The 23,360-nt window shown below is 41.2% G+C and overlaps 3 protein-coding genes across 3 annotated transcripts in view; 1 reads left to right on the forward strand and 2 right to left on the reverse strand.

Moving 5' to 3' along the window:
* Positions 1 to 3,804: 3,804 nt before the first annotated feature.
* On the reverse strand, positions 3,805 to 5,425 carry fabp4a (fatty acid binding protein 4a). Its single transcript, XM_056400149.1, has 4 exons — positions 5,269 to 5,425; positions 4,897 to 5,072; positions 4,661 to 4,762; positions 3,805 to 4,087 (listed from the first exon to the last, which is right to left on the reverse strand). The coding sequence occupies exons 1-4, from the start codon at positions 5,339 to 5,341 to the stop codon at positions 4,034 to 4,036; spliced, it is 405 nt and encodes a 134-aa protein (XP_056256124.1). The 5' UTR covers positions 5,342 to 5,425; the 3' UTR covers positions 3,805 to 4,033.
* Positions 5,426 to 6,415: 990 nt separating this feature from the next.
* Positions 6,416 to 8,907, reverse strand: mrpl53 (mitochondrial ribosomal protein L53). The gene is made up of 3 exons (XM_056400150.1): positions 8,751 to 8,907; positions 7,372 to 7,484; positions 6,416 to 6,630 (listed from the first exon to the last, which is right to left on the reverse strand). The coding sequence occupies exons 1-3, from the start codon at positions 8,843 to 8,845 to the stop codon at positions 6,512 to 6,514; spliced, it is 327 nt and encodes a 108-aa protein (XP_056256125.1). The 5' UTR covers positions 8,846 to 8,907; the 3' UTR covers positions 6,416 to 6,511.
* Positions 8,908 to 12,181: 3,274 nt separating this feature from the next.
* Positions 12,182 to 23,360, forward strand: part of pag1 (phosphoprotein membrane anchor with glycosphingolipid microdomains 1) — a 50,878-nt gene continuing 39,699 nt past the window's right edge. Inside the window, exon 1 of the mRNA XM_056399018.1 lies at positions 12,182 to 12,438. The gene's annotated coding sequence lies outside the window, so the exon portion shown is untranslated. The remainder of the gene's footprint in view (positions 12,439 to 23,360) is intronic.

Consider the following 23,360-nt stretch of genomic DNA (forward strand, 5'->3'; position numbering starts at 1 on the left):
GCACAGCTTGCATAACACTCAGACACTTGATGAAGAAATCAGAGTTCACTGTTTAGTATAACTGGATTGCGAGGGTCAGTGGAAAGGAAGCTTGGTGCATAGCAACCAGCCTCCCCTACAGTCCAGTAGGGCCTCAATTGACATAGTTCTGCCCAGCTGTTTGGTTGCCCTTGGAGACTGATCCTGGGTGCTGTAGGCCCTGTGGGGAGGATTGAGGTAAAACTGATGAATGCACAATGTTATGAGCGAATGTGGAAACAAAACTTCTCAGAAACCCTCAGAGAATCGGTGAGATGTGTCTAGGTGGGAGTTGATCTCAAGGTCACACACACACAAACACACAAGCAGAAACCTAAGCTGAAAAACGTAGAGTGGGATTTGAGCTGGAGGTACAGACGTGATCGTCTCCTCACTCTTGTTTGCATTTCCCTCCCTGAAACCAGAGTCATTCAGACTCAACAGCAAACCACAATGAGAAAGCTGATATCAAGTTGTTGTGAAGGAAATGTTTTTGTGTCATCATTTTACTAGCATGTTAAGTTACAGTCTCACCATTTCAATGTTGTGTTTGGGATTGAAAAAACTCTTGTTTTTGGATTTTAATGTCTAATTTGTCAAGTAAGAGACAAAGGCATAATGAAAGAGTGAAATGAAATATAGCTGTTCAGTCAGGTCACCTGCCTTGAGCTTCTTGAATGATAAAATTCCTTGTGTACTTGTTCTTCATTTTCTTCCTAAATTCAGTCACACAATTGAATTAAAAGTTGTGTCATCAACAAGGAAACGATCTCCGCCCTTTTTAAAACTGTTATCTGTCTAATGTTCACACTTCCCCAGATGTGGAAAAAACAAAGGTAAGATTTTGTCCCTGGTTTTTTGTTCCTAACATTCCTTGGTTAGAAAGCTCCAAATTCTGTTCCCTGCTTTCCAGATTACATTGTTGTGACTGACTGTTTAGAGCCTCAGACACTGCAGGTCATTCTCACCCATCATTCCTAAAAGTTCAGCACTCCTTTACATCTCTTAAGAATTAGGCAACATTTAGAAAATATCAAACCAGGGAAGCAGTTTTCCCTCAAGCCATGGCAAATAAACACAAAGGAATAGATATCAATTACTCCTGACTGACATAGACAGTCAAAGTCGAAATTGTATTCCTGGAGCACCTTTTTAATTCATTTTGGTTTTGCAACATAAAACCAGGTCAAATTAAGTACAAGAGTCAATTTATAGCTCATGCATGAGTGTATCTTTAGCCCTGCTGATCCACTTAAACATGAAAGGTGTTTGTGTTAGACAGAGTTTAAGTTAAGGACAAGCAGAGGAAGGGAGTCAACACGACAACTCAAGTAGAGCTTTCCAGATGTTATGCAAAGGATGTGACTTCATTCTTGTAAAGTCCAAGACAATCTTTCTCAACACAAAACAGCCCCAGTGTCAACAAGATACCTTTGTCTGTCAGGCATGAGAACGCACACGCACATACACACACACACACACACACACACACACACACACACACACACACACACACACACACACACACACACACACACACACTCAGAAATATACAAATAAACAGCATGCAATAAGAGGATAAATTAGAAGTTTACATTGTGTGAGTAATGTCATATCATATAGCCTATGCCGTGTTATTCATATACCTTAGTGTATTTTCTTCTACATGACATTACAAGGAAAATCCTAACTTGAGGATGATAACACTGAATGTCTAAACTCCAGTTTATCCTGCCTGTGAACTCTCAGCAGGCCTCTCACTATCTTCCTCCTTCCTAAACAGTTTCCTAATTTCACTCTGAAACCACTCTGCTGACGTAAGGTTTACCTCCGTCCACCGTGGGCAGGAGAGGAAGATCAGGACCTTTCCTCTCCATGTAGAATACCTCCCTTTCTATCCTGTTGGGCCTTAGGCTAGAAAATATTTTTTCAGATGCTCTGCCTCCTGCACCACTGTTCATGTGTGAGATAGTATTCTTTTTCAGGACTGTACAGCTCCTACCAATTCACATAATCAAGCTGACACTCATGACAAGAAATGATAAAAATCTTTCCCAGAGAGCCACTAGCAGAGTGTGACTCACGTTTTGTTCGAGTTTCCAGCTCCAGTTTCCGAGTTATATTTTAGATAATTAAAAAACACGTTGGACCATCAAAAACAAGATGTCTGAGATAAAGTGGGGGAGGTGGAGATCTGCCTCGTTCCCCGCAGTTATCCAAACAAAGTGACGGGGATGCCTGTGGATCACAAGCACTGCACCTGTAAGTCAATCCGTAGCAGATGTGATCTTTTCTTTCTGGCTGTGAGAAAATGACCATGTTTTTATAATGTGCATACACAGCATTTAGGACAGTATGCACAGAGGCAAAGCATGGGCTCTTCAGAGAAACCAACTATACTGGATCACTACCTGGCCCCAGGTTTTCTTATGTCAGTTAGATTGTAATTTGATTCCTTATTTAGGAAAATGCATCATGTGATCACATTATACATTAAAGAGAGCCACAAGATTTTTGATATTGTACTGTAGTGGTACAAATTCCCTAAAAGGTTTGCAGGGAATGAAAAACTAACTGACACAGTGAACCTGGGGCTTTTGGGGCCCCTGGAGGGTTTGGTGCTCGTCGTTGCTGGGTTGGTAATCCAGCCTTGACCATATGAAGATCGTTGCAAGTTGCTTGTGTTTTGAAATTGATGGGAACGGGTTAAGGGAAAACGTACCCCCTGTTAACTGTGTCAGACTGGTGACGTGTGTTATCCAGCAAAGGACCATATCGCTTACAGTGCTACTCTTGTTGATATTAACAGTATAAATGGCTCCTCATCTATAAAAGTGAAATATATTTGAAGAGTTTAAAACACAGCCAATCATAAACTATTACAACTCTGGTGACCTTTGCTAACAGTTCGCTGTGATATTCTCATCCACTTGGCATCTTCCCAAAAGTTCAACTACTGTACGTCCTCAGCTGCTGCCAGTACCATTGTCCACACAAAAGGGAACAAGAGTGTTGGCCCACGATTCCACCTGTTTCAGCTGTTTTGGCCATTAGGTCCAATCAGTGCTATGGTCTCCCTTTCCTGTCATGGGAAAGTGGCCGTCGCCTCTGGAACAATCCCCCCCACACACACACGCACACACATTCAACACACACATTCAACACACACACATACACACACTTGACCAGCGGCCAAAGGGCGGGGACGTCTGTTGGGACAACCCATAATGCTTTTAGTTTCTCCATGTACGTACAGCTGCCAATACATGTGCAATGGGAAATGTTCAACCTCCCAAAAAGGAAGAGGGGCTACATTTCCTCGCTGAACTCTCTACATGATACTCCTAATGCTTCTAAAAAAAAAGAGTTCACATTCCTCAAGGAGTCCTCTGCCAACACACATCTTACATCATCAGGATGCTGGACTGCTTCTTGACCTTTAAGAGGGGAATATGTTTGGAACCTTTTTTTGTCTTTGTCCTCTGACCAAAATAAGGAAATATAAAGGAGCTGCACAAGCCAAAACAGCTGGAAAATGTGATTGCATGTGGAATAATTACAGTAATATTCACCAAGCACGAGGATAAACCATTAAAGTCAGGAAATCACCTTGTCAGATTAGGTGCTATGTTCCCATTAGTGCACATTGATTGTACGGCATTCCTCAGCATGCCCTAATGACTGGAATGCTTTGAAGAATGGCATAACTGAATTTGAACTAATTCAAATAAACAGCTGGCAAATTGACTTACGGACAGCTACTCAATAAAAATCACAGAGGCATCATTTCTGACAGTTTGTCATTCATTTTTATTCAAATCACCACAACAATTCCAAATGAAACCAAATGTGTCATGTTGGAGAACAGAGGCACAGAAATTTGATTTTTGGCAACACAGTGAGGATAAAGAATAAGAAGAGCAGAACACACCATTACTTCAGTTTGGTATTACGCTCATTGAACTGAGCCTGTCATCCAGCAATGCATCCAAGGAGTGGGCTGAGGGGACCCCAATCATGCCTCCTTTACGTAAGTTCTCACTGCGATCACGTCTCCCATTATGCATTTCTGTGTGTGTGGGGAGGGGGGGAGAAATCAGGTACAGGTGAAGACAAATTCCTTTATATGCTTTGAATAAGGGGAAGAATTTAAGCTGTAGCTATCACACAAAGCTGTAGTATGTATAATATTTCTACAGAGGTATATAATTTTTTTTTTAATCTCTCATGATATAACTGCACTCTGCCAAAAACAGAACATATAAGGCAGATTCTTAGTATTTGTGTCCTTATAGTAGCTACTTAAGTGTAGTTTCCCCCGTTTCATTAGGAATGCAATGTTATTTTTACCCTAAGATACATGCTTGCCCTCGTTCTCAAGTGAAATGTAGACTATGCAAGAGCATGCAGAAATAACTGGTCATGAACATTACATTTACATTGGCAGACTATTTGTTGAACCTTAATTGGCCTATGATTAAAAAACACTGTAGTATTCAAGTAAAGATGCTTATGTGTAATGAAGTGGATTTAAAGACTACTACATGTAATTAAATGCATCTAAAAGTTTAAGTTACTTCTGTTACTACAAAGTTTTATGATTTTACCCCCCCCCCAAAAAAAAAAAAAAAAAAAACCTTACCGCTACTAATTTGCCATCTGTGATCTCCCTCTCGATATTCGTCTCTTTGCCGTCCCAGCTCTGTTTCTGCACAAGTTTGCCGTTCTCCAGCGTCACCACGGTCTGCAGGGCACAGAACAGAGACAACCCGTCAACTCCCGCAAAGGAGCTGTGATTTAATTTGTTTTGCTTTCTCTGCCTCTCTCTCTCTTTCTCTGTCTCTCTCTCTCTCTTTCTGTCCATCACATCACACTAACCCTTGTCTTCCTATCGTCGGCGGTGGTCTCCTCAAACGGCTCGTTCAGCTTGAACTTGATTTCAGTAGTTTTGAAGGTGCTCTGAGACTTCATGCATACAATCCCTTGGTCGTCCACGGTCACTATCAAATTGGGCTTGGTCCGGTTCCCCACCTGCCGGGTTGCAAATCCCACACCTGCAGAGCGGGAAGGTAACGTTATCGTGACAAAAAAGAAAAAAAAAAAAAAAAAAGTCAACATGCACTTCATTTAATACACTGGAAACATTTGCTCTTGTTTGTAGACGAGCAAATCCAAATATTGTGAGTCCATTTTTTTTTTTTTAAGTTATTTCTACTTTTTTGCCATCAAATAATTCACAAACTCTCCTACCAATTGCCTTCATGTAGTCATCAAAGTTCTCGCTGGAAATCATCTTCCATGTCCCAACAAAATTCTCAACCATGTTTGCAGTCTGGTGTGATATCCTCAACAACGGCCAGTGGGGTGACTCCGGATTCAACTCGCTTCCAGTGTGGGAACAGGATCAGAGCGTTTTTAAAGGGCCAACCCGACATTCAACCACGCAGGAGGAGCCAATCATAGCCTGACACGTCACGTAATAGAAATCCAGCATCTGTTTTCTCATTAAGGGTTTTTAAAGTTGATTTTCAAATACAAGCTACTAGGACTTTCTAACATCACAATCCAAAATGTGTTGGCTTATAATAGATATTTACCCAATTAATATATGATTTTCAAATTATACAATTATAACTTCTAAAGCATTTTAGAAAAGGGTCCCTAATTTGGTGGTGGGACCAATTTTACCTTCCTGTATAGTGGGAGACATTAAAGTGATTTAGTCTAGAATATCAATATGAATGATAAACACAATCATGAACATATTTCTGCTTAATAAAAAAAAAATGTTTGAAATACATTTTCTATGTGAAAAGCATGGATGTAACAAGAATCCATCCATGGAGAAACACCATTAAGTTAGAGATGCTAATGGAACAGGGGGTAACTTGCAGAGAGGACGGGATTTCAGTTATCTGTGACTGGGTGAAAGGTTTTTTTTCAGTGAGGCTGCATCTGAAACTCTGTGCCAAATTACATGTAAGCCTGCTGTGTCAAAGGTTGGAGCTTGCATAATGTTCTCTAAAACGCTGGAATGGTCTCTTTTATCAGGAAAATGGCACATTATGCAAGGACACAGCATGACCCTCTCCTGATCACAGCATGTTTTTTTTAGCAGTTAAAGCATTTCAATTGATGTCTTTAATTTGGAGAACATAAGCATAACTGATGGGGATGTTCAAACCATTTCCCATTAACAACAGGGTGCAGTACTTTTTTTTTTGTTTGACTGTAATAAAAGTTCATGTTGACAGTGGAGAAAAAAAAGGAATTTGGAACGAGTGATTCAGTTGGAGGAGTAACTGACTCAATATCATTCCTGTCCAAATTAGATCACATCACAATCAATGCAGGGCTTAGCTTCAGTGAACCAAAGGTCAACTCACACCAGAATCCCCACATTTACATGAGACACTTTTATTATAAACATCTAATAATGTATACAGATAAATACAGTTAAATTCCAATACAGGTATATTCAACACACAGATCTTCACTTCTTTGCTGCAGTTTTTGCCTGTGAGTCCTTGGCTAAACACCGTGACTGAAACGCACTCAGCATTTCGCTGCTGGTCAACTTTGCTCCCTTCATCACCAGCCTCTCCCCATCTGCTGTAGTACAGAAAGAAAAAGACACAATGACATGACTCACAGAGCCACAATGGCAATGTGTATAAGGAGTCTAAGCGACAAAGAGGTGAAAATGTAACTCTGAGAAAAAGTCAGCTAACACGCTTGGCTACTTCCATACAGTGCTGTGCTGACCTATGGCAGACATTTCTGCCTTTGTTAAGTACTTGACTCATTGTGTGTACCAGTGATGATTAATGTGTAATAAGTCATACAGCATGACTTTATGAACCTGGTCCTGGTTTATTTACTTTAGCATACTGCCTTTCATCATAAGCATGTCTCAAAGTTCTTCTCTAAAAAGGAGCCAACATGAGCCAAATGACATAAAAAAGAACAGGTCACACTGATGTCTTCAAGCTCTGGCTAAATCTTATGGGGAGAAATCATTGATGGAATCTGTAGGCTTTTCTTTTATATTAAGACAGTCACATTTATGTAAATGTAATTGACAAAACAAAGATTTTCTTCTTTAGTAGTTCGTTTTTCGAGAATGTAACTTAATGTAATTTAAGCATTTTCAAGATGCAATATGATGCCTTTATTTTTATTTATTTTTTATTCTGCTTCAGTTTGAGATTGCAAAAATACCAAACTGAACAGTCTCTCTTTGATAATTAGCCTGGGACATGTCTTTACTTTCTAGTATATGGATGAATAGTGAAATTAAACTACCTGAAATATCTTCTTCCACAAATTTCAATGTAGTCAGATAATACTTACAATAAGTAATGTCCACCACTGGTTCAGACATGTCATGTTTCACCATGGATATCACCTCACAGTTCATGTTGGTAGACCTGGCCTTCTCTGAGCCCACCATGGCCAGAAACTCCCTGTTATATGCAATATAAAAGATGAACTTATATCTTTGCAGAAAACTTACCAAACTATATTCAGACTAATTAAAATGAGTCCCACTTTAAAATAGATATAACATGGGAATACTGCTAACTAGGGGTGTCGAAAATAACCATTTTATTTAAAAAAAAAAAAAAAAAAAAAAAATGAAATATTGATGTCATGTTAAAAATACACATCGTGATGGCAGATGTTACTCGTGGATCTTTATCAGTTCAGCCAGTTGCCTTTTCACCATCCATTAAGAGTAAATTTTCATTGTGTATATTTATGGTTACAGACGCTCTCTCCACCTCCCTACACTTGTGTTTGAGTCTAATTCATTTGCCAAAAAAAGAGACAGAATACACAGTAAACAAAGTTAAAGATGAATTTGACTGATTTTTTTCTGTAGCTATTGCGATAATATTGTTATTGTGAATTATTTTCTTTTTTCTACTGCTTACACATGAATAGGTGTAAATATAAGTAAAAATATAAGAATATGCCTGGATAAAAAGTATTTTTAATTTTTGATACCCCAGTGCATCTCACTGATGCACTTTTAAGGAAGCAAAATCATCAAAGCAGAACTTTCAGAGAGAATTTTTACATAGTGGTATTGCCACTTTTACTTATACAGCTAGGAAAAAAAGTAAATACATCGTCCACCACTAGTCATTTTTGTTTTGGGATGCTGCTGTTCAGGGGGACTGCAGTCATCAGGTGGTTAACAGCACTAAACAACAACATAGGAGTTTTCACACGCACGTACGTACCCGCGCGCGCGCGCGCACACACACACACACACACACACACACACACACACACACACACACACACACACACACATACAGATTAAGGCGCACTCAAAAGCAAATATGAAGGAAAGTTGACTGAACAGTGAATCCCGGAGTATGACGTAAGAATAAAAGGGGTTTCCTATAACGACTATGCCTTTAAGAAAATGTATAACGCATAGTAGCTCATATGTAATGTAAAAGCTAACACTAGACAGAGAGGAAACATACTTGTACAAATATAAAGCTGTGAAATGAGACCACAGTCACTTCAGGTTCGACAACACAAGTCATAACTATATTTCTCACTCCAAGAAGCGTTAAATAAAACAAACTCAGGTGGACTTCTGTCTGGAAACACTGCCGTGTCCCTTCACAGATTGCTAACCTCTTTCTCTCCGCAGTCAGGAATAAACAAAACGACGCAACAACACGAGCAGTCAACACAGACACACTTCTCACCTTGTGGACCGGACGTTGGACTCGAACGGACAAAACCGAACCGTTATTGTCTTCACAGCCTTCAGCAGCACGGTCGCGTTACTGGTGGCAGCCATGTTTGTTCTGCAGTGACCTCTAACCTCGCCAGAGAGTGATGACGCTCATTGAGCCACTAGAGGGCGCCAGAGGATAAACCACTCACCGCTGTTAGGCAGGTAGTTGACTGGGAAACTAGTGGATGCAGAAATGTCATTAGATGCACATTTAGAGATGATAGATAAACAGTGGGTTTTATTTGAGATTTGCTTGCCTTATATACGTAGAAATATGTGAGGATAGCAATGATTTGGATTGTATTTTTTTATGTGGTTTATATTTTGATTTCCACCTTCACAGTTCCTAAGTTCATGCATATTTACAATGTGTTTTCCTTGCTTAGCATCTTTTAAAATCCTCAACATTTGATTTGCATCCTGTATTTGCTCTCTAAAAGTTGGTATTTTAACATCTTTGAGCAGAGGTATGAAATTTATTGGCTGTGATGCTGTTGCCTTATGTGTGAATACATTTCCAACATGGGGTCTAGAGAAGATGTCTTGTTTGTTTGTTGAATATCAGACCTCTGCAGGAATCAGTGATGTAGCCTACAACCATGTCCCTGCTCTCTCTTATAATGTCAGGTGTCCAGGTAAACACACAGTAATAGTTAAATAACACCAAACGCGCTATTAACAGCCTTCATAAAGGTAATCTTAAAATTCAACACAGTAAGAGCTTTGTAAATACCAGCGTCTCGTTCTCAATGAAATGACAAAGCTCATTAACGCAAACTCAGAGGTAAACTGACTGTGGCACCTTCCTGTAATCGTCTGACAAACAATGCCACAGATCAGAATTACGTTAGTGGGTGGTTGGGGTGTGGTGGGGTGGGGGGTCCGTCAGGCACTAAGTCAATAAAGGAGGTGCTGCTCTCCAAATAGACAATCAAACAGACACGTCTCATAATCAAATAGACAAGGAGGATGCAAAATGGTCCCCAGCTACTGCTGCTTCCTGCACTCTGCAGATGAAAAAGGTCAAAAGCCTTTCAGGGTAGAAAAACATGTCAGAAATGGAAATGCATTTGAATTTTGACTGGGTTAGCACTTGAGTCAAATTTAATTAAGGCATGAATTGTTTCTGTGAAGTAAATAATGGACGAGGCGTCTGGAGCATCAAATCAAAACCATTTTGCAATTTTTTATTTTTTTTTGAAGGGAAGTTTGTCAAATTCGATTTTTCAGGGTGGAAACTATGACCAAGTGGGCATGTATTTATCTCTTGGCCACGTCTTTTCAGCAGCTGCAGCAAATGTGATTTCATTATATTTTCTCAGTGAACTGATCATTAAGTTTCAGTGGTCAGATATTATTTTCTCTCACTAAATAACGTGGTTTGGGGGGGAAAAAAATCTCCAGAAAAGAGTGGGAAAATATTGCACAGTAATCAGTCCATCTACCCATTTTGTGAAACACTTGAGCTGTTTGCACTTCCTTGACCTCTATGCAGTATAGCTGGGTATTTATAGCCACCCTGTTTTTAGAGTTCATACAATTTATCCTAACTTCAACACGCCTCAAGTCTCTTTCCTGAAAGGCCGACAATCCGACTCAGCCTGTGACAGTTGGACAGTGGAGACATGGGGCTCTAAATTTAGACATAAAGCTACTGAGAGGCAGAAGCATTTCCTATGCACACCCCACACCCTCTCTACCACACACACACACACATACACAAGTACATATTTAAGTAGTTGTACTGTATGTCCAGTTTTAAGATAGTGGGAGAGAAGGCGCTCAGAAACAATGAATGCTCAAGTGGATGGTTGACCTCAGAGAAAAAAAAAGGTATTGTCTTGGTGAAGGATTTCATCTACCACAGTCTCTGCCTGAGCACAACAATAAGTTGTAAAATATTCTTTCCATTGTGAAATGATCTCTTGGGGAAACAGAGGTATTTAGGATATTCAACATGGGTCTTTTACAAAGTATCAATGCTGTTAGGCTTTTTCTCTGCTCCAGCTGTTTGGTGCAAGAATGTAGGCTGTGCTTACTACTTTTCCTCCACCGTGGTGTAACATGGTTCAATGTCTCATAACACTGTTCATTAAAGAGTTCATATACCATCTGCTCTTCACACCATGGATGACACCCAAGTTAGGTGTGAATATGGAGTCATATAGAAGCTATAATTTTATTTGACTGTTACAGTAAATAAAGAGCCGCAACTGACAGACTGAATTTAGAAAGACTCTGACAATATATGTGTGAACGCCCTGAGGGTTTCTTAGGAAAAATACCAGAACATTTTCTGTTGATGAAAAGGTGTTCCCCCCCACACCCCTAGTGAGACAAACAGGCCACACAGTATGCAAGGAAGCAGCACTTTGGTAGAACTACAGTACATTCACTACATCAGTCAGTTGTTTCTCAGGAACTCCCAGGAGTCATAAGGGCGCCCATCAGAAGTATAAATAACACAAAGTCATACTGTCACTGATGAAAATGAAAAGAAATAAAACTGCAGTGCACTCTTAATTATATTTCACACTCTTTTTATTCCTCTCTCCACTTGTTAAATATGACAAAACACGTCACTCAAATCCCATGGAGCTCATAAATCAATAAAAACAAAAATGTTGTCTGTTAAGCTCCTCAGGGCAGTCTGTTCTGTTTATAGTTTCTATTGGCATGAAACCTTCGACAATCCCTATCAAAGTGTCACTGCTAAGCTTTATCATTACATTCTGTGAACGTCTGCGTCCATGTTTTAATGGTGATTGTGCATAAATAACTTCTGTTCAAGAGAAACTACTTGATACTATGATACTATACTGAAAAACACCTGCTGTCTTCAATTCGTATGTACTGTATATTATTAGAAGATTTAGAAAATCATTTCACATCAAATAACCAAAAATCAACATGAAGGTGTGTTGGAGCAGCAGCGATTCAATAAAAGTGAATAAACTTAAGAACCCTTATTTATTCACAACCAAGTATATATCTATAACCAAAAATAATATTCCAACAGTAAGTGAGACTTGAATGCCACAGTTTTTTAGTTATATTTTAGTATATACAACATTATAATATGTGTGTTTATTTCACTGCAGTTAATATTCAGATATCTCTATACCTTATTAAAATTTTAATGAAGTTGGATATGCAGCTACCAAAAACAATATTCAGTTTGACAACATTTCCCATAATCCTTTGATCTACTCACTTAGGTATTTGTGAGTGTGAAGGTGTAAACTACCGTTCAACTGACTGCAAAAGACACCTGCAGCACATTCTACAGCACAGCCGCTAAGGAGCCAGCCTGGGCATTGTCATGGCGGACTTCATTTCCCATATGGCTTAGCGCGTCTTGCTCTCTGACACTCCTCCTCCCACCAGCGTCCTGGCTGGCGGAGCTCAGAGAGCGGAGCGGACTGAACTGAACATCTCGGTGTCTCTCACGTCCACAAATGTGGGCATCGCTGTGTGTGGCCTCTTCAGACAACACATCACCCTCATGCCTCTAATGTGACCCCGGAAGCTTCAGACCGAGAGGATAAAGGCGCACTGGACAAATCCGACCACTTTCTCTCCAACCAGCCACTGAATGCTGATTTGTGGACAGTCCTCTCTTTTCCCTTCTCTCTCTGCCTCTCTCTCTCTCGCTGGTAAGTGCCCGTTTCATATCTCCACATGTAAGTTGTGTTGTTTCCTTGTTGTTGCTGTTTATTCATCATGCGAGTTGCGTTTGCGAGCAGCAGTGTGTGAGAATGTGCCTGTGGATGGGCTGCGTCGGGAAACTTCACTGACAGTAGTAGTGACTGCGGCAGCCTCAGCGGTTGCAGTGAAAACCAAGCAAAAAATTTGAGTAGCGGTGACAGTGAAGCGGGAGCAGGGACTTGTTGCCTTTGCAGAGAACGTCTAGCGTTTCTTGTTAACATAAAAAACATAACATAACATAACACAACATAACATAACATAACATAACATAACATAACATAACATAAAACAGTGCAGTGCTGCAGATTCAATGAATGTGAACAATACGACACTTGCAGATTTTGGGGAGAAGTTTAATGCAGTCGCATCCATATTCGTCTTCACTGATTCTTTCATTCTCTCTTGCGTAGGACTGGCTTCTATGCCCATGTTTTTATCATTCAGGCTGCTGCTGTAGGTTCAGTTTCAGACAATCCTGGTGGTTTATTGGATGTAAAAGATAACTGTGTAACCTTGGTGTTACCTTCAGATGTCCATGACCACAAACCTTAATATCCCTTTGATATTAACGGCTTTTTGTCTGTGGTGGTGAAGTTAAATTCTCCTTATTCTTGTTTGTCTCCTTGTTTACAGTGTGCATGTATTCAGATGGTAAATTAGATGTGGTTTCATTAATTGATTGATTCACTTGTGGGTCACCACAGCGTTTATGGGAAACTACAGCATTTGGTCTCCAGAACTGCAAGATATACGCCTGTACTTGTTTTTTTGGAGATGCAAATCAACTTCTCCCATGGTGGCAGATAGATTGGTTGTAGCCACATACATACACACACACAGACACACCGTACGGGTGGTCGTTTGTGGATGTTACCGCTGAGCCCCCCCACCCCCCCTGGATATCCTCAAGATATGCATAAACAGCACTATCCTCATTGACATTGACAAGAACATGGCCTCTGTTCTCATATGGCTCAAAGCTGGCATGCATGTATGCATGGACAAACACACATACTGCATGTGCATATATGAAGTAGACACACACAAGCTGAGACAGAAGCACACACACACACACACACACGCACAATCCTCCGACCATCTTTCTCCGTAATAGTGAATAAGAATTTCCTCTCTGCTGACCTGCCAAATAAATAAACACAGTTTTTCACACTCTGTCAGTTCTCCTCCAGTTCTCTGTTTTTTCCCCCAGAATTCTCTCTTCACACTCACACACACATTCACATGCACGCACACACACGGGCACATAGAGCCAAATGCCACCAATAACCCCCCCCACCCCCACCCGTCCTCCTCCTCCCTCAGTCAGAGCTGATGTGTTTAGTTGTTGAATAGGAGCTGTTGGCAGTCCATCCACCCTGCAGCAGCCTGGCTCTCACAGAAGTTGATATTCACTTCAGCAAACATGCTTTGCTTCCCTTCGCGTGCACTTCACTTCCTCGTGTTATGTGCTAAACATTATTGAAATTGGTATTTTCCGTCGCATCTTTGAGTAGGAACATGGTAAATGAATACCCACCTGCCTGTTGGAACTGGTAACAGTTGTGTTTTACATAGTAAATGTGTAACCGTGCCAGAATTCGTCTCTTTTTCAAGCATCACATGGGCAGCTACAATAAATGTCATTCAGTGTTAAAGTCCAGGATGGGAACTAAATGACTCGAATGATGTTAAAAAAAGACCTCCAAATGCTCAGCCTCACTGTATGTCATCATATTATATTTATAAGTAGTAAGTAGTATAACACCCACATGTTAAAAAGGGTCAGAGCAGGATATGACTGAATCTCAGTCACTCTATGGGCGATTGACTGTGTCTAGGCAAGTTTAAGGGGACAGCAGGACGGCAAATGCTCTGTGACAATGTGAGCTGGAGAGTATTCATAGCCTGCTGCTAATGCTGGTATTTGGATGGAGACGAGGTTGGATGCTTGCAGCTGTTGCATGTAAGAAGGGAGATGAGTGAGGAGCAAAAGGGCTCGAGAGCGTTCACCCAAGGAGTTCACCAAACTGCACCATCGAGTCCAAGGTGGGTTTTGGTTTGGGTTAATATGGTTCAGCTTTTCGTTCCCACGCGACGTCAACTGAGGGGATTTTACCAACCAGCAAAGGCAGAAGTGCAGTGTGCACCACAAGAACTGGTTCGTATGACTACATTGAAAGGCGCAGTAGCTGTTTCTAACGGCCACACTCAAATACCAAGTCGTTGACCAAGCCTTAACGCTTGCATTCGTATTACTGTTACCGTGACGATGAAGGTGCCGTACGCCTGCCGCTGGCACACTGCTATCAGTTGTATCTGAGGGTGGGGACAAGTGTCTTACACAGTTGTTTAGTTTAGGACTTGTTGCTTGACAAGTTTACCAACACGTTTACTCCTAGACATTAGCGAAGGGGCTACATTTCATTACATTTCCCTTCTCTGTTGCCTGTTCTGTCTCTCATGTGGATCTTTTAAATGCATCCTGACAGCATCATCTCATGGTCCCTGTGCTGATGTGAAAATTGGGTCGGCTGCTTTTCGGGAAACAATTATAGCACGGAGCTATTTAACCTCAGCAGGGCCGGTGTAACTCTTGTTGTAGAATTTTGAGTCACAGCACCTTGTGGTAAAATGACTTTGTAGAAAGTCATTTGCATGAGCGAAACTGTTCCGTTCACGAGGGGCGAAGCTGAACAGCTGCCTGTAATTGTGTACTCATTAAAACTGCTCATAATGTGTCTGATGGGCTGATAGAGAACACGGTGATGTTGCTGTACTGGGCCTGAAGGTCCCGCTGTTGAAAGGATAAAGTATAATCACGCCCCGTCTGACTGCTGCGAAAGTAGAGTTTCATCATAGGCTGTCAAGATGCCGTTTAGCAGACTACACACATTTCACACTCACTTAGGCTTTAACAAGCAAAAACCTCATCCCCATCATTGGTAGGCAAACAGTGAAGTGTTAGGCTGTGCACCCCAGGTTTTGCAATTACCCTGCATGGCCTGTTTGACACCCCTGTCCATCTGCGACACACACCTCGGGGAATTAGGCCGAAGATGGAGACTGGAGGAAGAGCGTGTGTTGCTGTGACTACCAAGGCGCTGAATGTTTGTTAAATGTCAGGCTTGCTTTGGATTGAGTAGGATTCTATTATGAAAGTGGAAAATACTGTTTTGTACTGGTGAGGCAGAGAGTATTTGTTCTCTCATTGATCTGGAACGAAGCAAAGTCGAGGAGCTGAATGTAATTATTTTCCCTTGCGTTGGTCAGGAGGGGATTTCATGTGATAAAAGCTCGATTTGAATTTCCATGTTTTTATATTGAACTGAAGTAGTGAAGGGACCCAAGTAGGTTGCATTTTAAAGTCCCTGGTGAAATTTGTAAAGTCTTGCATGGAAATAACAAAATGATCTCATAGTTCACGCTAAAGCTGTGTTTTACTTTAGATGATGATGTGGGTTTTCACCATACACAGAGAAAGAGGAAATACTTAAAGGCCTCTAATACGGGTTACAGTCATTTTGCAGTCAACAAAGTGTGGCCTTTGCGAGCCGTTAAAACACCCATATTGTGTTTCTGTGCGACTAAAATATATGTATAATATAATCTAAATATTCATAACTTCACAGGCTGATCTGACTGGCTTTAAGTTCCCTTTGCCACTTCTGCAAAAAAGCCCAAAACTGTATCTCCACAAAGCTCTGTATTTAAGGCTTCACCAAAAGTTAGTTGTAAATATTTCTGTATGATTTAAAGGTTTTAGCATCTTCTTAGATTTAGCCCTTTCATTCAGTGACGCTCATACATCCGATATCTTTAATCAGTAATTCTGCTGCAATGAGCCTGTCTGTCATATTCTGAGATGAGGGAACTCGCCGCGGGTGGAGAGATGTTCGTTCACTTTGCACTTGTTCACTCCAGCTGAATTAGGGGCGGTTGCTGAAAAAGTCTAATCTCCTCTGCCTGTAAAGATGAGATGATTTAGACAGAGTGAAAAAATGAAACGGATTCAGTCAGAGATTGAAGAGGGGGATTGAGCAAGAAAAAAAGATATTAGATGGAGGGTATGAACGATGAGGAGAATAAAAAATGAGAGAGCAATTCCAATGATAAAAAGAGGATATTGATCTACAGTCGGGTTATCACTGGTGCTTCTCAGCCTCCTCAACAGTATTGACTCGTGCAGAATAGATTTTTCATTTGTTCTGTACAGTGTAAAGGGCACTTGTTATGCTTTTTTGAAATCCCATTTGTGGTAGTTATTAGAGCTCCCGTAGCTTCTTCTTCTTCTGAAGGGACACCAGCGCACGGTCTTCAGAGGGTGCATTTGACAGAGTTTGTGAATCTGCAGGAGGTTTAGAGCTGCGTTCAGCTCAGAAATGCAAATTCCCACAGTAACACCAACCAGCATGTGGCTAAAGACGGATGACAGGTTCTCGTTTTAAAAACTGCTTCTTTTTTTTTTTTTTCCCACACCTCAGTTAAATCAGGAAATTTTCCTATCGGCTTACTTCAAGCAGGGAAACTGTCTGATGCTCTGCTGGGATGAAATGTTAAATATTACACTAGTTAATCAATAATGGATCGAATCGTTTAACCACAATGAATCTCTTCTTCAGCAGAATGTGAGAGTTGCAGACTTTGGAAAGATGTATCATCCAGTCAGAGAATTGGTAATAGAGATAGAGAGATGTTATTAAATACATTTTATTCCAGCGTAGGAAGCTTTGTCAGAAATATATATTTCTATGAAAACTTCTCTGTTTTTCTTCTTCTGTTGTGTGTTTCTTTAACCCTGTATGTGTGTGTGAAGGTGTGTCACCTTTGGGACAAATAACAGCTGAGCTCATTATGTACCAACCATAGGAATGCCAAACCTCACATGTAGGTGTTTGCGGTGTGTGTGTGTGTGTGTGTGTGTGTGTGTGTGTGTGTGTGTGTGTGTGTGTGTGTGTGTGTGTGTGTGTGAGAGAGAGAGTGTGTGTGTGAGTGTACAAGAAACATGCCACGCATTGTTAAAAGCCAGACTTGTTTGTCCTGACGTACAGTTGTTGGAATCCTGCCTGATCCTGCCCAGAAATGCACACACACACACACACACACACACACACACATACACACACACACAAACACACACACAGACACACATTTTCCAGACAAAACAATATACACCAGCACATGGCTAACACAAACACCCTTACTCATGCAGTATACAAAAACACACAAGCACACACATGAATGGCAACAGACATGAGACAGACGGGCACTCACACACAGGATAGTCTCCCAGATCTCAAGACACCCACACATGCAGACAGCTTCAAACACGCTCAGGTTCCACGTACACACATATTACACAAATGTTTACCTTTTTTCATACATATAGCACAGTACAGTACACACACACACACACACACACACACACACACCGTTATCAACTCACTGTGGTCCTTAGCAATTTTCTCATGGATAACAGGCTGCTTCAGCTTGTGTTCAGCTCTTTGGCTGTGTGTGTGTGTGTTTGTTTGTGTGTGTGTGTGTTGCGTGCACACTGTCTCTGTCGCTCGGCCACAGCACTGAAACACACCTCACCTTCGCGCTACTGTGTGACAGAGCACGACAGAGAGTGAGAGGGGAGAGGGAGAGCGTGGCGTGTTCACGGCAAGTAAACACTGCAGATGCGATTAACTGAGATTGCCACGGGGGAGCCGTAATGGGAAATCAGAGTCCCTCTTCCCAAGAATTGTGGGTAATGCAAGTTTTTATGTATTCATCCCCTGATGTTAGACTCTGCATGCAGGCTTTAGGAATCGGAAATGACTTCTGGTACACTGACATTGCTGAAAGATTAAAGCGCTATTTGGAGCTTTCAACCCTCTGACACAGTCTTCCTCAGCACATGAAGTTGACTCAATCGTCATGAAAATGGATCTCAATGTAAAAATTTTGTAAATAACTCTTGTTCTGTCAAGCTACTATTTCTAAGGTAAATAAAACATTCTCTTGCTTAAAGTTGAACATTTGGGCAAAAGCACTTAATCGCTTTCAAGTGATACCACTCTCATATCCGTATGCTACATATATCCAGCCGTCATGGTTTCTAGCTATGCAGACAGTTTCTGTTTTATCTGATTAGGTTTTAAGATCCGTCTCTTAACATTTCTGTCGCCAACCCAATTCAGTGGAGGTTATGGCATTCAAAGCATAGAAATGACATTTGAGAAACACAATAGGGTTTCCTGAGAGAAGCTTCAGATTTCTCCAGATAGTTATCGTGTGTACAGGTTTTTTGTTTTACCTGCGTCTGAGAAATGGATACTTCTAGGACACATACAGTAAGTGACCCATATGATCTGACTGATTTGGGTCAGCTGACTCTAATGTTTACTTAGGTGCTCCTGAGTGTATTCCTCTGTGTATTCCCTGCATGTCTCCCAGTTTCCCTCCCTCAGGTATTGCAAACATTTCCAGTACCAAAACACATTTTTGAGCAGACTGGCAGCCCCTGCTATACTTTACAGTGCTTCTACACTGTGTGCGCCTCCAGCTTGGATTTGGCAAGAAAACCATTGCATTATGCTGAGAGCCGCTGCAGCTCTGCTCCAGTTCTGCTGATGTACTGTAAATAATTCCAGGTTCATGTTAGTTTCCCTTGTTTAAATGCTCATTCGCTGCTATTGAGGGCAGCTGTCTGCTGTTATTGTTACTTCTAGCTCTTCAAGTCAAATGGAGTGATGCCAAGGACTGGGAGGGGACAAGTAGCAACATCCTCTCTGAGGCAGAAGCAGTAGGATTTGTGGGAAGTGTGGTTCTATGTTTGATAAATACAACTTGAAACACCTTTAAGTGCCTGTATGAATAAGCTGTGAACAAATGGCGACCAAATGATTAACAGCATGCCGAGTGTGTGTGTGTGGAGAGGTGAGGTGAGGTAATGGACAGTACACATGGTTGAGTGAACAGTGTGTGTAGATTGTCCCTTCTCCTTGGTGTTAAGTTTTGCTGATGCAGCACACACGTGCGCGTACACACACGTGCGCGTACACACACACACACACATACACACACACACACACACACACACACACACACACACACACACACACACACACACACACACACACACACTGCAGCAATGGGAGGCTATAATGTCACCCAAGGGGAGGATCCTCATCTCAAACTCTGCTGGCTAAAGCACTGCAGGGTGAGCGCACACATACAGTACATGCACGAGTTGTACACACATATACGTGCACATTAAGCACAGACATACGCACAAAGGTCTGCATGCACACTTACACATGTAGTGAGCCTTATCTGTATTCTGTAGGGCCTACCCATTTTTTTGTCTTTGTGAGAGGAATATCTCTTTATTTGTGAGAGATCTATTTGTCTTTTTTGTGTCTGTGGATTTCTCTCTGGGCTTCCTTGCCAACAAAAACCATCTCGTTTTGTGAAAATAAAGAGCAAGTAATAATTTCATTTTATTGGATTATCTGTACTTTTTTGTTTTTCTAGGGTTAGAAATGCACGATACAGTAAGGCAGTGTTCTTTCAGTGCTAAGCGGCCATCATGTGTTTATGTGGTCAGGTGTTTAGCATCATGTGTCAAATGTGGAGAGAAATAAAATATCTGTTCACGGATGTTTTATAACTGAAGCTGCATGATTGTTTGTGGAAAGATAATGAAAAGATGAAACACAAAGAGATGATTGTGGGTTTAGCTCTCTGATGTCTCTGTGTGTGTGTGTGTGTGTGTGTGTGTGTGTGTGTGTGTGTGTGTGTGTGTGTGTGTGGTGTGTGTGTGTGTGTGTGTGTGTGTGTGTGTGTGTGTGTGTGTGTGTAGTTAGCATTTGTCCAACATGCATGCACATATATCAGCTGATAGTGTGGTGAGGGTCTGTGCTCCACAGGGGTGGTTGTTTGCTTTGTCTATGTGCAGTCAGATGGAGAATGGGATAGCCACAGGATTGGCTTCCATGCATCACCAAGGACCTTGGGCTGGCTGACACCACTTTACACCTTTTCTCTCCATCTGTCTGTGTCTGTCACTCTTGCTTTCTTTTTTTTTGCCCCCTTTTTTTGTTTCTGTGGCCCTATTTTTGTTATGTTATTCCATTTCTCTCCAGTTTACCTTATTTTTCTTTGCTCCCCTCCCATCGTCTTTTCCTTCTTCACCTGTCCCTCCTCCTCATTTTGACTTGCACTGACCTTCTGTCACCATGTTTCACTTATTCGCATTTCCCTTCAATTTGTCTCCTTTCCATTCCTCTTTCTATATATGTCATCAGCCTGTCTTGTACCCTTTCCTCTTGCACTCTCTCTCTCTTACCACCTACTTCTTTCCTTTCTTTCATTCTTAGTCTCTAATAAACCTGCAAAACTAACCCTACCAGTGGCAACGCACTCACACACACACAAAGATAGTCTGTCCAGCTTATAATTAAAGCGTACCTCCCTCTTCCCTTTTCCCAAGCAGGCTCATAATAGGAAATGCCCCCGTTATCTCTACAGGCACCAGCATATTAATATAAGCCGTAGACAAACAAGGTGTGGGTACGTGCTATGCAATGCCTGCACTCTGATAAAATGCAATAGCGCAAGGCTGATATTACATTGTCAGGCTTTTCAAACTTTTTTTTCCCCAAGGTTGTTGTACTCATCTATGTAGTAACGTGGTGAGAGCAGGTGAGGAACAGACAGGTGTGAAAAGAACAGGGGAAAATGTGGGAAATTAGGTGGAAGATAGAGCTCTCCAGGGTCAAACATCATTGTTTAAGAGCAGTTTCATTTTTTTTTTCTTTTTGGTTGATTGGACAGAGGTAAGAGAAATGAATGTGAAAAGAAAAAGCAAAAACCACAGGGCCAGAATCAGTCTCACATTGTTATGTCTGATTGCATGAGAAAGAATACTCTATTCCATTCAGAGTAAGGCTGCAAGAATTACTGTTTGGTTGGCCGGTTGTTGTTTTCTTTTTGTTGTGTTTTTTTTTTGAATAATCAATTAATTGAAGTCTATAAAAAATATCTGAAAGCTCTGGTTCTGGTTTCAGCAAAATTCTGCAGCTCATCTTCGGAAAATACATGGACTACTCGCAGGGCTAGCAGGTGAACAGCTGTAGCTGCGAGTTAACTGCTAACATGCTAACCAGCTGGCAACATGCTAGTGCCAGTCACAACAGCTCCCCAAGCTTCTTGAAATTTTCTCTGGACTGAACTATTTCGTCCTCTTATTTGCAGTCTGTTCTCAGGACTGTACATAATTTCATTAAATAAAGATTATTGAGGAACCAAAAAAAAACTCTGAGTTAAAATCATTGCTAACAAGCTTGCTAACTGCTCGTTTATGAGTGTGTTAGCTTGGTTGCTAAGTAGTTCTACAGTAGGTTCACATTGTCCATTCAAAAGACAAATTTGTACCATCTACTCCTGTTTCATACCTGTCTCCCAACCACTCCTCTTTTGTGAAGCAGTTTACACTTGGACAGAGGATGTTAAATAAAAAAGTAGTGCTAAGCTACTAAATTAACAAGCTACAATAGCTTTATCTGTTTTGGACTCTCCACTTTCCCCTTCCCCCCAAAGGTCAACACTGTCAAGACAGCTTGATACTGGTCAATGGTGCAGATTTATGGGTCTAATTTCACTTTGCTCCTGCATGTAAATAATCCATGATGCCATTGGAAGGGTTTGATTTTTTTTGATTCGTTTTGATTTTGTCCCTTTTTAAATGTCAGGCCTTTTATTCAGAAGAGGTTGAAGCGTCAATGGTGCAAACTCAGTTCTTCTCCCTGTGATATAATGCACTGTTGCTGTCTCACTGCACTGACTCTTAAACATCAAATTTGATCACATGACCAGAACAAGGGAGCTGTTGAGGCTGCGGTCAGGGCTGGGTCAACAGCGCGTGTAAGACAAAGGTCAAAAGCAAGAGTCCGTTGCGAGGTCACTTAAGCCAAATGTTTTGTCTTTGTGTGTTGGTGACAGTGGACACTTTCATACCACATGAAACACAGAAGGTAATTTTTTTTAGACTACCAGACTGAAATTACACATTCATAAAATAGTGTAATTTTTCTCAAACTTTCCTTCAATGAAGAACCAGCAAGTCACTGTGGGACTAAGAGAGATATGGTAACTTCCTCCATTTTTTGTCTTATCAGTGATTTATTTGGTAACTGAGCTTGAGTGAGTGAGTGAGGGACTCTGCCCTCACTTTAATATGAGCAATAAAGGAAGTGATCAGTTTTTTGTCTTGTCTCACAGTTGTGATTTCTTTTTTCTTTTTTTGAAGCCATTATCTGGCTGGTACAGAGGAAGTGACTGCCTAGTTTTATCCATTTTTCTCCAGAGAGTAGCCTTTAGCCTGATTGCAAATGACTGTTTACAGCAGGGAAAGTATTTGTTAATGGACTGTAGGGCATTATGTCACCAGAGAGCGTGATGTGTGTGTGCGTATGGGAGGATGAGAGGGAGCGAGGCAGACTGTTTGTGTGGTCGAGCCTGTCTGCAACAATTTGCAACATGAGAATTGTAGGAGCGCTTGAGAAGGATGCAATTATAGCCATTAGTACTGTTTGCACATGTTGTGTTTTCTCTGAAATGAGGGGATTGCTTATACTGATATCTGCATGTCATCCAGGGAATTTACTCCCCGTCTCCTTCTGTTTTCCTATACTCCAACCTCCTCCTCCTCCTCCTTCCTTTCTCCATCTCTGTCACTGCCGAGCTCTTTGAATAGGCTGGTTGTTTGCCTCCGCTGGCTTATGGTAAATATGCTCCACTATCTGGGAGCAGCAATAACAAAATGTAAAGGGAAGAGGAGAGAAAGAGAAAGAAAAGAAAGTTTTAGAGTACAAGAGAGTGGCAC

The sequence above is a fragment of the Seriola aureovittata genome, chromosome 16 (assembly GCF_021018895.1).
Source record: "Seriola aureovittata isolate HTS-2021-v1 ecotype China chromosome 16, ASM2101889v1, whole genome shotgun sequence".
NCBI lineage: Eukaryota > Metazoa > Chordata > Actinopteri > Carangiformes > Carangidae > Seriola > Seriola aureovittata.